Raw genomic sequence first — 13,871 nt, 5'->3', positions numbered from 1 at the left:
GTTTTTCGCCTCCTCCCAAATCCGGCCTCCACCTCCCTTAGCTCCGATTAGAGTTTCAGCTCCCGGGACTCGGCTGGATCGCTCCTCCCTTCTTGGCATTACACAGGAGTGAGCTCGTCGCATGGCACTGGAGCTCTCGGCCATGATCGTGCGGGGAACCCAGAGTCCGCACTCCACCTGCAGAGAGAGCCGAGGCCCTACCCACGGCCTCCCATTATCCTGTGTCCCGACTCCTTCCCACCCCATGCTCCCTCTGCTTTGGCCTCGTAAATGTTGCACAGGGCCACTGGCTCTTGGCTGCCTTCCAGGGATCAGCCAAGGCCAGAGAGTCAGTCGCTTAAGCTTTGTGGTCCATGGTGTCCCCATCGAAGCTGTTCAGTTCCTCCCTCACAGCGGCCTCCCTCCAGGTGGCTGGTGCTCCCGAAGCCTCATTTACAGCCAGCGGGCGGGATGGGCCTCAGGCTGTTGTTTGCGGGCCCTGTTCTAGCTGAAGAGCTCCCCTGACCTGAACTCTACTTGGCCGACTGGTTTAGCTCCTTCCAGTCTTTGCTCAGACGGCCTTCCAATGAGACGTCCTCTGACCCCTTAGTTGAAGGGACGCCCTCTCCCATCCAAGCCCTCCTGGTCCCTCTTCCCTTGCTCAGCTTTTATCCTTAACTCCTATGCCCTTCAGTGCTTGTCTCCTTCCTCTCTAGAATGGAGGTTTCCCATGGTGAGCTAATGTGTTTTGTTCACTGATGTGTCCCGCATCAGTGCCGCGCACGTAGTAAGCTCTCATCAGTATTTTTGGAATAAATGAGTTACTAGATGAGGAATTGCTTCTTTGCTTGCCCCATAAGTGTATGAATACTCCAAGGGCAGGGATTGTATGTGAGCCATCTTCATGTGTCTCATTCAGTGTCTGAAACACACAGTCGAAGCTCTGTCAACGTTTATTGAATGAGTAGGAGATAAGCCCATGTTGTAAATCGTAGAAATATGAATGGTGTTGTTAAACGAAGGGAACATGTCATAGGAATTATAAGCCAGAATTTAAAAAAAGAAAGAAGGAAAGAAAGAAATTAATTCATGTGTTTGAAATTGATTCAGGTCCAAACATCTGAAAAAACTTCCTTCGTCATCTCCCTTAGACAAGTCACGCCTGTGACTCTGTCTCAACCATGATTTAGTCAGTTATCAAACGCAGTGCAATCGATTAGGTGCTTTTCGGGAGGAATTTGGAACATTGAGTTATGTGCTCCACAATGAATGTAAGTTTCAACATCAGATTTATCCCCCTGGGCCAAAATCTCTCTGAAAACAAATTTATGTGTTTAGAGAAATACCTTAACAGCTTTAATGCATTAAAATACTCATCATTAATAACCTTTATTAAATGATTACTGTAAGGCAGGATAATAAATGTTTAATGGCCAGTGCTTAAAATAGAGGAGCTGTAAAACTCGCCTTCAAGAAATTGGCAATCAAATTGGGGAAACAATAAACCCATGAAAAAGGGAAAAATGACATTTCCAAATTAATAGTATGCAAATTCAGTTTGTAGGTTATGAGGGAAATACATACTTTCACAGAGGGGGGAATAAAACCTCTGTAGGAACTTGGAAAAACTAATTCATCAATGGGTCTTAAGAAGTCAGCATGGCAGTCTACATGGACATCATCTTGTTAACCCTAGTTGAACTGCTGGGTTTCCTTCTCTGCGGGGAAGGGTTTGCCTGTCGACAGAGTTGTCCTGATGAGGTCCCCAGCTCCTTCTGTTTCTACAGGTTTCAACCATGACCTCATGTGGAAGCAGACAGACCTGACATCAAAGGCCTTCTCTTTTTAACAATATTATTTCATATGAGCTATTATGGTTTTAACCAGAAGAACTCTTTTCGTAACAATCTCAACTTCTCCTGGTTCGAAATGCTTCGATGATGTTGCCAGCGCCTTAAATAGACTCATTGAGGTCTTTAAAATACAATGAGTAACCTCCTAAGGATTAAAGATAATTTACTTAGAGGAAGAAAATCCCCTCTGTGCTTAACTCAAGCAGAAATTGTTTCTCCTCATCGTGAAGACAGGTGCCTCGTGGAGAGCTCAGCACTTCCCCTGAGAGCAGATGTCACCTCCCAGAGCTGCAGGCACGGCCAGAGTCACTCTTTCGGGCTTGTCCTGGGGACAGTGAGAGTTCACTTTTGACAGTCTACACAGCACATTCCCTCCTGGGCCCCTTTGCTCTCGGGGCTCCCTGGATGGACATTTGCTAGAGCAGGAAATTCATGGATTAGAGGCAGCCCTCACAAAACAAGCCAAGTACAGACAAGTGGTGCCTAGGAACTGAAGTGTGTTTGTGTAGGAAAAGTCAAGTCTTTATCAAGGAAAAGCTCAGGAAACTGGAATTAAAAAAAAAATCACGAGTGCTTAGTTAGCAGCTAGTTTTCTTTTTTTTTTAAGATTTTATTTATTTTTTTGACACAGAGAGAGAGAAGAGACAGAGATCACAGTAGGCAGAGAGGCAGGCAGAGAGAGAGGAAGGGAAGCAGGCTCCCCGCTGAGCAGAGAGCCCGATGTGGGGCTCGATCCCAGGACCCTGAGATCATGACCTGGGCCAAAAGCAGAGGCTTTAACCCACTGAGTCACCCAGGTGCCCCTAGTTTTATATTTTATTAAATGGGCATCTGGGGAGATGCTTAAGAGGGGTGTCACTGTGAACAGTAGGCTCTCTTGGGGACCTCAGCTTCGAGGCTAAGTCTGACCTCTAACGCATGAGGTCTCCGCTCGCTAGGGTGGTGAGTCACGTGGGCATAGAGCCTGCAAGCAGTTGGGGGACATGGGACTGAGCACGGAGAACAACCTTTTCTAACTGGCGGGACATCAGGCAGGTTGGCCATCTTGTGTGGGATGCAGGTCTGTTGGAAATTGTGCTGTAAACCCAATCTGAGCATCTTCTTGGGGTCGCAGGGGCTCTTTGGAACTTGTCAGGTCGATGGGAGAGTCCACACATGTGCCATCTGTAATCCTCCACAAGATCCGCCGAGGGAGATGGCGCCGTCCCTGTTTTACAGGTGTACAAGCCGCCGTCAGCGGAACTAGCCCCTGCACCAGAGCCCCGAGGCCGCCGGGCACGGGAGCGGCCGTCTGCGACACGCGCAGTCCAGAGCTGGTGGTCGGCGCCCCCGCGGGCTCCCTCGTCCCGAGCTCCACGTTTTTATGCACGAGCTGCCACAGAACAGGGGCGGCGGGGACTCTGGAGAGGGCGAGGAGGGTCTCCTTATTGGTCGAAACTTACAAAAAGCAATGACATGGATGCAGACTACTGGAGTCGAAGTAGAAGAGCCTGTGGCATGATTGAGAACAGTCCTTCACGGGCACAGAAGTTTGTTAAGTGACAGGAAGGAGTCGGTTCTTGTCGTGGTCTCGGCAAGCGGTGCCGTGCACCGGTGGGTCTCTGTGCTGAATGCCTGAACGGGGCAGAGCGCAGAGTCCCTTCCGTCTGGTGGTGACAGCTCCGTGCTCGCCAGTCAGTCACTCGGACTTTCAGTTTGCTCCTTTCCGAAGAGAATGGACGAATGAGCCGTTCCTCCCCGACCAAGGTATTGTGTGGCCAAAGGCACCAACTCGATACACTAAGTCATAGACAGACTTGCGTCCAACAAAACAGAAATCCACATGGAGAAGTTACATCCCATTAGAGAGAACATAACAAATTGTACAGAAATTTTCTAGTACTTTCATCACCAGGAAGGAAAATGGTTCAGGGCATTGTCTAGAGATCATGAGCCGTTGCCTTGTGACAGCCCGAGGTCCCTCATGCCACCCTGGCAGTATTATAACATTGCTCCTTGCCCTCCCAAAAGTGCTCCCGTTTGGCCCATAAATCACATTGTCATCCTGTTTACAAGATCCCCAGGTGTGTGCGCTTCAGTAAATTTGTCTCCATTTTGTTCTGTTAAACTCTTTCTATCCCCTCAGTGGCCTCTCACGTTTGGTCATGCACTGCTACGTATTGGCTCACTGGCTCTCTTTTGTGCGCTTCTGTCTTGCCCTGGCCCAGGTCAGCTCCGGCGACAGAGATCACGCCATCATTCTGGTTGACGCGTTCTAAGCGCGTAGTCTTACAGCCCGATCCCTTTTCCAGCGAGCTCTCACATCTTGCCCTCTTCCTCCTCAGAACTACTTTATCAACATTAAAATATTTGAATTCATGTTAATATGCCTGTTTAAAAATAAATAAAGAAAAAGAATGCCCAGCTTTTGATTCACGATTCTGGAGGCTCAATGATTCATCCTTAAAAGAAGTGAACCACTGCGCTGAAAATATAATCAGGGAAATAATGAACATGGTCCATGGAAACTTTCTGTTTGGAAAATGTTCAAAGATACATTTTTGTGAAATTAGTTTGAACAAATTGAGCCGAGGAGCGCGTGATATGGTAGATGCTCCCCGGAGAAGGGAAAGGTTGGGGAAGCTTGGTGCTCGGAGCAGCGCGAGAGAGGACACACAAGGGTGTTTGACACTTTGAGTGGAGCGTGTAGACGACCGCCCGTTAGCGAAGCTCCCCGAGACCCAGGGGGAGAGTCCGAGGAGAGCCTCGGGTCTGCAGGGTGAGTCCTCACATAGGGGAGGGCCGATGTCATTCAGGGAGAGACGGCACGGGTCCTCTTGGTACTGGCTGCTCTGGCTAGAATCAGCAAGTCTATGCAAACACCACATTTTCTTTCTCTTTCTTTTTAAGATTTTATTTATTTGACAGAGGGAGGCACAGCAAGAGAGGGAACAAAAGCAGGAGGAGTGGGAGAGGAAGAAGCAGGCTTCCCGTCCAGCGCGGAGGCTGATGCGGGGCTCCATCCCAAGACCCTGGGATCATGACCTGAGCCAAAGGCAGATGTTTAATGACTGAGCCACCCAGGCGCCCCATAAACACCACATTTTCCTGAGGTCATATTCCTGTGGAAGCAAGAAGGAATCAAGTTGGCTGGTCGCACTTTTCTGGTTGGACGCAATGGCTTTCTCTCTGCTGGGGGCTCCATGAGGGAAGGACTTGGGGATCTGAGTGTCAGCCCTGACCACCCAGGACACGCGTGATGCCCCGTCCCCCTCTTCCCTAGCTACTGCCATCACCACACCCACAGGAACGTGGGTCATCAACTTGTCTTTCAGACGCTTCAGTGACCCTCCAGGGGCAGCCGACGTCCTAGCTCCTGTCTGGGTCGCTGTCCTGGCCTTCTCCTTCATTCCGACATGAGCTTCGTTCCATTCCGGGCCACTCTTGGGGTCTCCTCGTAGCGGTGGTCTCTCCTGCTCTTGACCTGGTGGTCCCCCCCGAGCCTTCCAGCTGCCTTTTCTCTGATCCTTTCCTTCTCCAGTTGTTACGTTCACCTCTCCGCCGGTGGTCTTCAGTGTTCTTGTCCTCATTGTGATGGCTTGTTGGTCTGTCTGGTCTGTCGGCTTTGTTTTCCTCTCTCGGTCCCCAGGGCATGTGCTCTGTCGGTTGCCCCCGCACACCCCCGCCGTGGGTGGTGGGCGAGAGGAAGGCTCCGGGGCTTTGGGGTTCTGTCTCCGGCACCGCCCCCATATTTGGTGCCACATCTGCTGAGAGCAACAAAGACCCTAATTTAGTATACAGAATGCAACGTTTATGATTTAGCTTGTTAAATAAATACTGATATGTTTACTGATATGCATGTTTTAATAATCTACCTATTTTTGTATATGCGTATATGCTTATTATTTATATCTTAATTTACATAGGTGAATAAATGTGATCTATATTTTGATGGTTAGCAATCGAGTGCTGAGCACTTGTCACTCTTTGCCTTTGATTCTCCCCGTGATATGTGTTGGGTGTTGTTACCCGCACCGCTCAAACAGGACGGCAGAATGTGGGCTGGGAAATAACTTAATGGAGTCCACACAGCCAGTAGGTGGCAGTATTGAGCCATATATACCTACACACGTCTCCGTCTCCCTACCGTGTGTACGTCTGTGACACGCACAGACCCGCATATACACATACACACATACAAACATGTGTTCTCTACCCACCTGTCTGTCTGTCTTTTACTGGAAATCTTGGGGAAAGCTTTAGTATATCAATGGCTTTAAAACCACATTGTACTTAATCTAATTTAATTTTAGTGTAATTATCCATGCTTCCTAAATACCTTGATGAAATTAGTTTACTTTGGAACACTCTGCAGCAGATTTTCATGTAGGGGTAATGAGGGAAAGAATGTGCAGAGAGAGAGAGAGGGTATGAAATCTAGATATATATACGGAGATGGTTTTGGTAGTGACTGACATCAACAAATTTGGCTCACTGTGTCCTGTCGAAAGACTGTTTTCATTCACTTCTGTCCTGTTTGTGGAGTAGCTTGGACTCAGCAAGTATCGTTCTCAAATTTTGGTCACCCTTAAGCTTAACATTTGCATGTTTGATTATTCACTGTCATTATGTGGAGTCCTACTAGATAGAAATTAATTAAGAGGGAAATCAGGAAGGGCACCTGGGTGGCTCGGTTGGTGAAGCAAATGTCTTTGGCTCAGGTCATGATCCTGGAGTCCCGAGATCGAGTCCCACATCGGGCTCCCTGCTCAGCAGGGAGTCTGCTTCTCCCTCTGACCTCTCCCCTCTCATGCTCCCTCTCTCTCTCATATAAATAAATAAAATATTTTTAAAAAATAGGAGGGAAATCAAGAGTAGGTCACGAAATAATAATTATAGGCACCATTTATTAGAATCATACTGCGTACTGGTCTCTTTAATCCTTAAGGCAAAATAAGTCTTTTGTGCCCTAAAACATCATACGGGATAAAGGCATATTCAGATGTCCATGCTCCAGCCCAGGGTTTCAAGCTGGGATGGGCAGAGCCACAGCCCACATGGCCTCCATGCCCAGACATCTAGTCAGACTTTGGCCAGTATATTCCGAGGTGGCTTTTAACTTAAAAAAGGACTTATGATAGATTCTGATTCTAGTAAGACTTTTGTAGAGTTGGCAAATTGGGATTCCTTTCTGTCTTCAATACCCATTGGCATGAATTTGGACAAATATTTCTGTATCAGGAAATTATCGATGATGGGTCAGTCATCAGACTGAACCACCAAACACAAGGTTGCTCCAAACGGATGCAGGGGATGTTACATTAGGAAGAAGGCAGAATGGAAGTTTCCATCTGGATGCTCGCCATCTGGTTTTACCTGGTCAGAATCTTCTCCAAAATGTTGAAGCTGTTCTTCTCATTACTCATGTTTTATCTCATGGATCTCTTCTCTTCCTCCTGTCTGCACGGTCGCTAATAAGTAAATGTATAAAATAAAAGTTCCTTTATCATGAAACATTATTTCCTCTTATGGCAGGACCTATTTTGTAAGATGCTGTGTAATGCATGACTTTTCATGTTTTCCAAACATGAGAAAAAAACAGCTTCTCCGTCCATATATTTATAACGAGCTGACAGATACGCATGTCTTCTGTTGTGTTTTGTTTTCCTGAATTGACGGCACACCTTCTCTTCATGTGTAGCTCTAATGACAATAAAGAAGAAAGGACCACTCAGATCTCTCTTCCATGCACTCACGTTCATTGTAGACAAGAAGGGAGCGCCTGATTTATGACTTGTTCAGTTCACTCAGGAGTGACAGATTAGTAGTTTGTGGTGAATTGCATTTTAACAAGAGACAGAGCTTCGATAATGGAAGGGAAACAGTATGCATCTTGTTACGCTGCCTGGCAGGATTCAAACGTCCCCCACCTCCAGATTTATATCTACAAATGCGGGAGATATTTGGCTGTCTGTCTAACAATTATTCCGGCTTTTTTATTGTCTTTGGAGACGGAACAGGATGCTGGCTGAATTTCAGAAGGCTCTGCTTTCCAGGAAACGGAGCTTCCTGGTTTTACGGCAGGTCCCGCCATTGGGGACCCATCATCATCCTGAAGGGCCATCGTGGGGCAGCACGATGGGTTTTCAAGGGTCTGTTAGCTCCCTGACTAAGTGACCTTCACTGTGTGGTGCATTTGAGAACAGCATCTACTACACGCCAAGCACAAGTTCTCCCCCATGCTCTCAGCTGGAGAAAATGTATTTGAGCATTTCTGTCTAAAGGGTACCTTGTTGTCCTACCATAGAACTGTGGGTGTGGGGTGGGGGTTGGAGAGCCATTAGAGGTTCTCGGTGGACAGAGGAAGCTGTGGGCTGCTCCGCACGGTATTAGCCAGTACCCCCCGTCTAGGAGGCATCTGGGTGAGGCCAGTCGATGGAACAGACAGTAAACGTGCTCACAGTCGCTTGCGGGCTCTCCGGGGAGTGGTGGCATCATCCGCCACGTCGTCTCTCGAGCTGGAGATGCTTTGCCAGCAGTACCCTCGCCTAATGACCCCTTGGACTGTGACAATACGAAGTGTGATTCTGGGATGTTGTTAATATAGTCAGTTATTCTCTTGCAGCCACTGTTTTTAGGTTTTTGTTTTTTTCCATCATAGCGTAATGGTCGGAGCCTAGGCTCTGTGGTCGCACTGTCTGGATTCAGGATCTGACCCCCCCACCGCCACGCCCCCTGTTGGCTAGTTGTGCAAATGCGGACAGTTGGCTCATAACTAATAACACAGCACCTACCTCTGTGATTTGTGTGGGTTTCATGAGCCTGTGAAAGCGAAGCTCTGAGTGTAGGGTCCGGCACAGTAGCATTAACCCTCTGCAGATATGTTTTATAAATTATAGACTCGGCTTTGACCAGAAGAAACCACGACAGACCCGTTTATCTTCGCAGCTTCTCGTTTTCTTGCTCTAGACTTGCTAGAGACACACACTCTGGTCTCCAGGCAGTGTGTCCTCAAAGTAGTAGCAGGAATCGGTCTTTGTGAGGGTGTTTGATAAACTGTGGACTCGGCCTGCCTCTTACCCATGTGTGCTGGTGACCGTGACCCCAGGCTGGTCACATCCAGTCCTGTACCTGCTTTCTTTGTTTTCTCCATCTTAGGTCGGCTCTGTGGCTGCTGTTGTCATGGTGGCCGTGGTCATGTTTGCTGTTTGTGTTTAGTATAATGATCAAACCGCGGTCCGGCTGTGGAGCCTGGGTACAGGCTGTATTCTAAAATGATTTAGTCTTCTCTTTAGAATTAGACATAGAAGTGAGTATTTTCTTTAGAAACCAAACATAGTTTTGTAATTGTTCCCTATCTTTGCTTGGAAGGTCTTCTTCAATGAGTCATTCTTTTTTGGAGGCTCACTGAACACAGATTCAAAAATTTCCCCCTCATTTTGCTGAATGTTCCCCAAAAACACAAGTCGCCTCCTGTGTCTGTGAGCATCTCTCTCGGGTATGAGAGCAGACTGCACAGAAAATACGTCCAACTTCCATCTCATACGTTTTAATGCAATCGACTCTGCTTTATACCTACTCCGGACTAGCGCAACAGTGATCTCGTGGGGTGTTTGACAGCTTATAAACAAGAAACAGTCCTTACTGAAGTCTCTGTTACCTGATGTAATTAAATGACTTAAGAACAATATCATGGACTGAGAAGAAGACGTTGCATGTACAACATACATGACCTAGAGTCATTCTCACGCCTTTGCGATGTAAAGTAGAATTAAAAGGAGAAATTTTGTGATGATATCAAATATATCTGTTAATTGAAAATTGGCAATGGGTTTTTGGATAGAAGAGCAGTAGTTGGGGCGCTTGGGTGGCTCAGTGGGTTAAGCCTCTGCCTTCGGCTCAGGTCATGATCTCAGGGTCCTGGGATCAAGCCCCTCATCAGGCTCTCTGCTCAGCAGGGAGCCTGCTTCCTCCTCTCTCTCTGCCTGCCTCTCTGCCTACTTGTGATCTGTCTGTCAAATATATAAATAGATAATCTTAAAAAAAAAGGAAGAATAGTATTCAGTGCCACCTCTGTGTCTACATTCAGATTTGAGGCGAGCCTGTTGTCTCACTTTTCACATTAAAGTGTTGTCTTGTAGCCAGACTTTTAGTTGTCCTGCCAGTAGCATGTGTATTGATGTACACGGATCAGATCCGGCCAAGTACAAGGCCAATTGAATTGCCCCCAAAAGCTAATTGTCCCTGAAATGCGTCCTTGTGGATATAGTGGTTGTGTATATCTTTCCATTAATTTTGAACACGAAAGGTTATTGCCATATTACCATAATGGCGCCATAAAATTCAGACACTTGCTAATTGAATAGAAGGCCCCTAGCAGTAGAGGAAAGAGTGAGAATCAAACCAGGTGATTAGAATTTTTGAAGATAAATGATCAGGCATCTCCGTGTCAATCATCAGTGGGCTCAAGTAAGCAGCTACAAGGTAACACTTTGAAGGGTATATGTGAAATTCAGTTGGCAAACTCTAAATTTCCAAACACCTGAGGAGCTTGGTGATGAAGTACATATTTTGCCATCATTGTGTCATTTTGGAATCCCGATTTTTAAGCTAATTCTGAGACGAGGAAGCCGGAGGGTAATGACCCCACCCCCAACCCCTCCCCTCTTTCTGTGTGGGTTTCCCAGCCACCCTAAAATAAGAAAATAAGAGCTGGTCCTCACAGTTCCATGGTCACCATAGTAACTGGAATTGCTAAAGCGAATTCAGGGCACTAACCTGATAGTTTCAATGCTTATTTCAGTTTTCACAGATGAAAACCATCTTCAAGCTCTCACTGAAAGCACAGAAATGCTGTCAGTCATATTCCTGCATACAAGTATGATGTAAGAGTTCTGTCATCTTCTACACATACAAACATGATACCAGACCCCTCTATTCTGAATCGCATCGTGTGTTTAATCTCGTTTTCTCCCGGGCTCTCGGAGGGGCTCGTGAGAACGTGTAAATGACCAGTGTATGTTGCTTTCAAGGGTGTTGCAGACTTTCGACAGCATTAATGTTCTCTGACTTGAGTGCTGCATTCACTCAGGATGCTTAGGTGTGGAATCGTGCAGGCAGTTTCTCCTCACTTGGAACTTGTGTCTTAACTTCTGCCCTTGGCATAGATCGCTAAGCTGCTCACGGGGCCCCCATTCTTCCCTCAGAACCTGGTGTTGTCTGCACAAACCCACATCACCTTGGACAAAATACCAAGGAGGTGAGTCTTAAAGAAAACACTGGATGAACATTTACACTTTCCTTCTTTTTTCTCTGGCCTCCAGAACCAAACTTCGTGTCGTCTTACGACATCGGAAATTTCACCTACTTCTTTTTCCGAGAAAATGCTGTGGAGCACGACTGTGGGAAAACCGTGTTCTCCAGGGCTGCCCGGGTCTGTAAGAACGACATCGGGGGGCGCTTCCTGCTGGAGGACACCTGGACCACGTTCATGAAGGCCCGCCTCAACTGCTCCCGGCCCGGGGAGGTCCCCTTTTACTACAACGAGCTGCAGAGCACGTTCTTCCTGCCCGAGCTGGATTTGATCTACGGCATCTTTACCACCAACGTGTAAGTGACTGGGAAGAAATTTCTGTCCCTGCTCCTCTGTTCATGGTGAATGAGTCTACTGTGCTTGGACCTTTGAGGTTGGAAAGTTGCTTTAAAAGAAATCTTTCTTGTTTTACTGGGCTAATGGCCAAACAAATGTTTGAATATGAATTAAATATTATGCAACAATACTGTGATTTCTGAGACTGGTATTAGGAAAAGAAGGTGAAGCAAAAAGTTTCAATCTCTCCTTAGGTAATTATCACATCAAATTAATTTGACTATTAATTTCTCATTCCTGATTTGCCAATGTGCTTGGGACACTTTCTGAAATGCTGTTAAATGATCAGAGGCATTTTCTTTTCTACACACAAGTCATGCATTTCTGCATAATGAAGGCGGTGTTGTCTCAAAAGAGTCTGATCTCTGAGATAATGTTACTCAGGCCTGACTCTCTGCTTATATGTGAAATGCACATTCTGTCTTTCCTGGGGCTACGTTTTAAACCATTGTTCCCAGAGGTGGCTAACTTGGGCAGGCATTTCTAAAATGATGATGATACTTTTAAAGTATTCTTGAAAAACTTATAATGTCTTTTTTTTTTTTCTTGAGGGGAGATAGGCTTAGCTCCAGAATTGGCAAACTTTGGATGAGGGAAAGAAAGCATGCAAAGTCTCCTGGTCTTTCTTTCACTCCTCGTCTAGAAGAGTGTGGTGTGACCCACACTTATTCCCTTTCCTTAGTTGCTGTGTCCTGAAAGGATCACAGCCCACGCCCGGGGGTGACAGATCACCTTTTCATACGCAGACTCTGGGTTCCCATTTGCCAGTGGTAGCAGAGGTCCATAGTGTAAGCTCTGCTTTGGACCATCTTTGAAATCTTTAATCGGGCGACCTAACAGTGTGTAGAACACCCGAATCGGGGGGGTTGTGAGTGCTGATAAGGGGGACAGGGTGAGTGGCCATCCTGGCGTGTCCGGCATTGTCCTGGTTTCAGGATGGAGGGCGGCTCCACGTCCTGGGAGACCTCCCAGTCCTGGAAGAGTCCGGGGAGCCTGCGGAAATTGCTGGAACCTCACTTCACTGATCCTCCGATCTTCCTTCCCCATTACTCTTCCCCTTGTTCCCGCGCTGAGTTTAATGTTAGCAGCCGCTTGATAGTAACATTCGCTGCAGAAGAGTCTTCTTTCTGACGTGAGGTTAGAAGAATAAGACAGCAATGGATGGCTCCCCACCCACCCGTACCCCACCGTGACCATCGTATTGTAAGCCCAGTTTTCAACTCTGGAGGTTATTTTCCTTCCCTGATAAGTTTCTTTAAAAAAAATCAATTTACAGTTTCTGTATAGATTTGCTTTCCAAAACCTGGTTTAAGGAATAGTGTTGGCTGCCGAAGTCGGATGATTGGTTGCTGAGCTGACATCAGTTTTATGCACAATGGGAGCCTGGCTTACTTAGCTGTTCATTTCCCTGGCTCTGGGCAAAAACGAACATTTTAAAAAGTCATAGAAGTACCACGTCTCGGCCATTCCAATGGTGAATGGCCAATTCAGATACAAAAATGAGTTTTAGACTGTTCTAGATGATTGTGTCATGTCCGAGATGCCCATCGTGGGGGAAATCCCCCAGTACATAACATCTACACTAGCAGAGAGAGAATGACTAGACCTTCCCTTCCTCGCTGGAATACTCCTTATCCCCAGGTCTTGGGAAGAGCTTTCTGCTCTCTCTATTTCTAGTCCGACAGTGGGCACTGCCTCTCCTCTTTCTTGTGTGTCAGCCTTGAGCTTACCCTCTGCACAGATGACCACGTTCCTTAGAAGATTTGCTCTGATCTGAGAGAAAGTGATGATCACGGGAAGTTACAGCCCCGCTCTGTGTCCCGGCTCATGTCGGTGGCTGTCAGGCTGTGGCTAAGCACCCGAGTGCCTCTGCTCATGGTTCTGGTTTGCCTCTCTGTGCCCGTCATGGTCTCTTAGCCCCGAGGAGTGGGGACAAAGCTCACTGTTGTAGCTCCTTCTGCCCCACGACTGTGGTGGTTGTCTCAGCCCCTTGGTCGTGCCCCGGGTGGGAGGAAGGGCAGTCCTCCTGCACTGCGGGCTCTCAGAAGGTTCTACTAGTCTCGCTCCTGGCTGTCTAAAAACGGCGGCTCCCAGAGCACAGAAACCAGAGCCGTGCTGGAAAATACAGGTTTACTTAACCAGACAATATTTTGCTGTCGCCACACTTCATAAGAGGGCACTGCGCTCCTGAGAATCTCCCCTTACAGCCCCCTCTGCGGAGCCTGAACTCAGATTTGAGGTTTCAAGATTTCCTATGTCATATTTTTCTCTCTGACCCTTTGAATTGAAAATTCTTTTTAAATTAAAAAAAAAAAAAAGATAGGAAGGGTCTCTGACAGGTACTTTTTGCAAAATGCTTTTAGTTGGTTCTTTTTTGAAGGCTTACAAACACAACTATCTGTGGTTTTATT

General features: G+C 47.0%; 1 protein-coding gene across 7 annotated transcripts in view; it reads left to right on the top strand.

Moving 5' to 3' along the window:
• Nucleotides 1-13,871, top strand: part of SEMA5A (semaphorin 5A) — a 466,937-nt gene that overhangs the window by 311,729 nt on the left and 141,337 nt on the right. For all 7 annotated transcript variants that reach the window (XM_045082005.1, XM_045082008.1, XM_004761227.3 and 4 more), the window contains one exon: nucleotides 11,135-11,420. In XM_045082005.1, the coding sequence (XP_044937940.1) occupies nucleotides 11,135-11,420 (286 nt within the window). The remainder of the gene's footprint in view (nucleotides 1-11,134; nucleotides 11,421-13,871) is intronic.

Source organism: Mustela putorius, unplaced genomic scaffold, assembly GCF_011764305.1.
Source record: "Mustela putorius furo isolate JIRA1106 unplaced genomic scaffold, ASM1176430v1.1 tig00000589_pilon_pilon_pilon, whole genome shotgun sequence".
NCBI classification, from domain to species: Eukaryota; Metazoa; Chordata; class Mammalia; order Carnivora; family Mustelidae; genus Mustela; species Mustela putorius.
The sequence above is the reverse complement of the archived record's forward strand: the minus strand, read 5'-3'. Positions and strand labels throughout refer to the sequence as shown.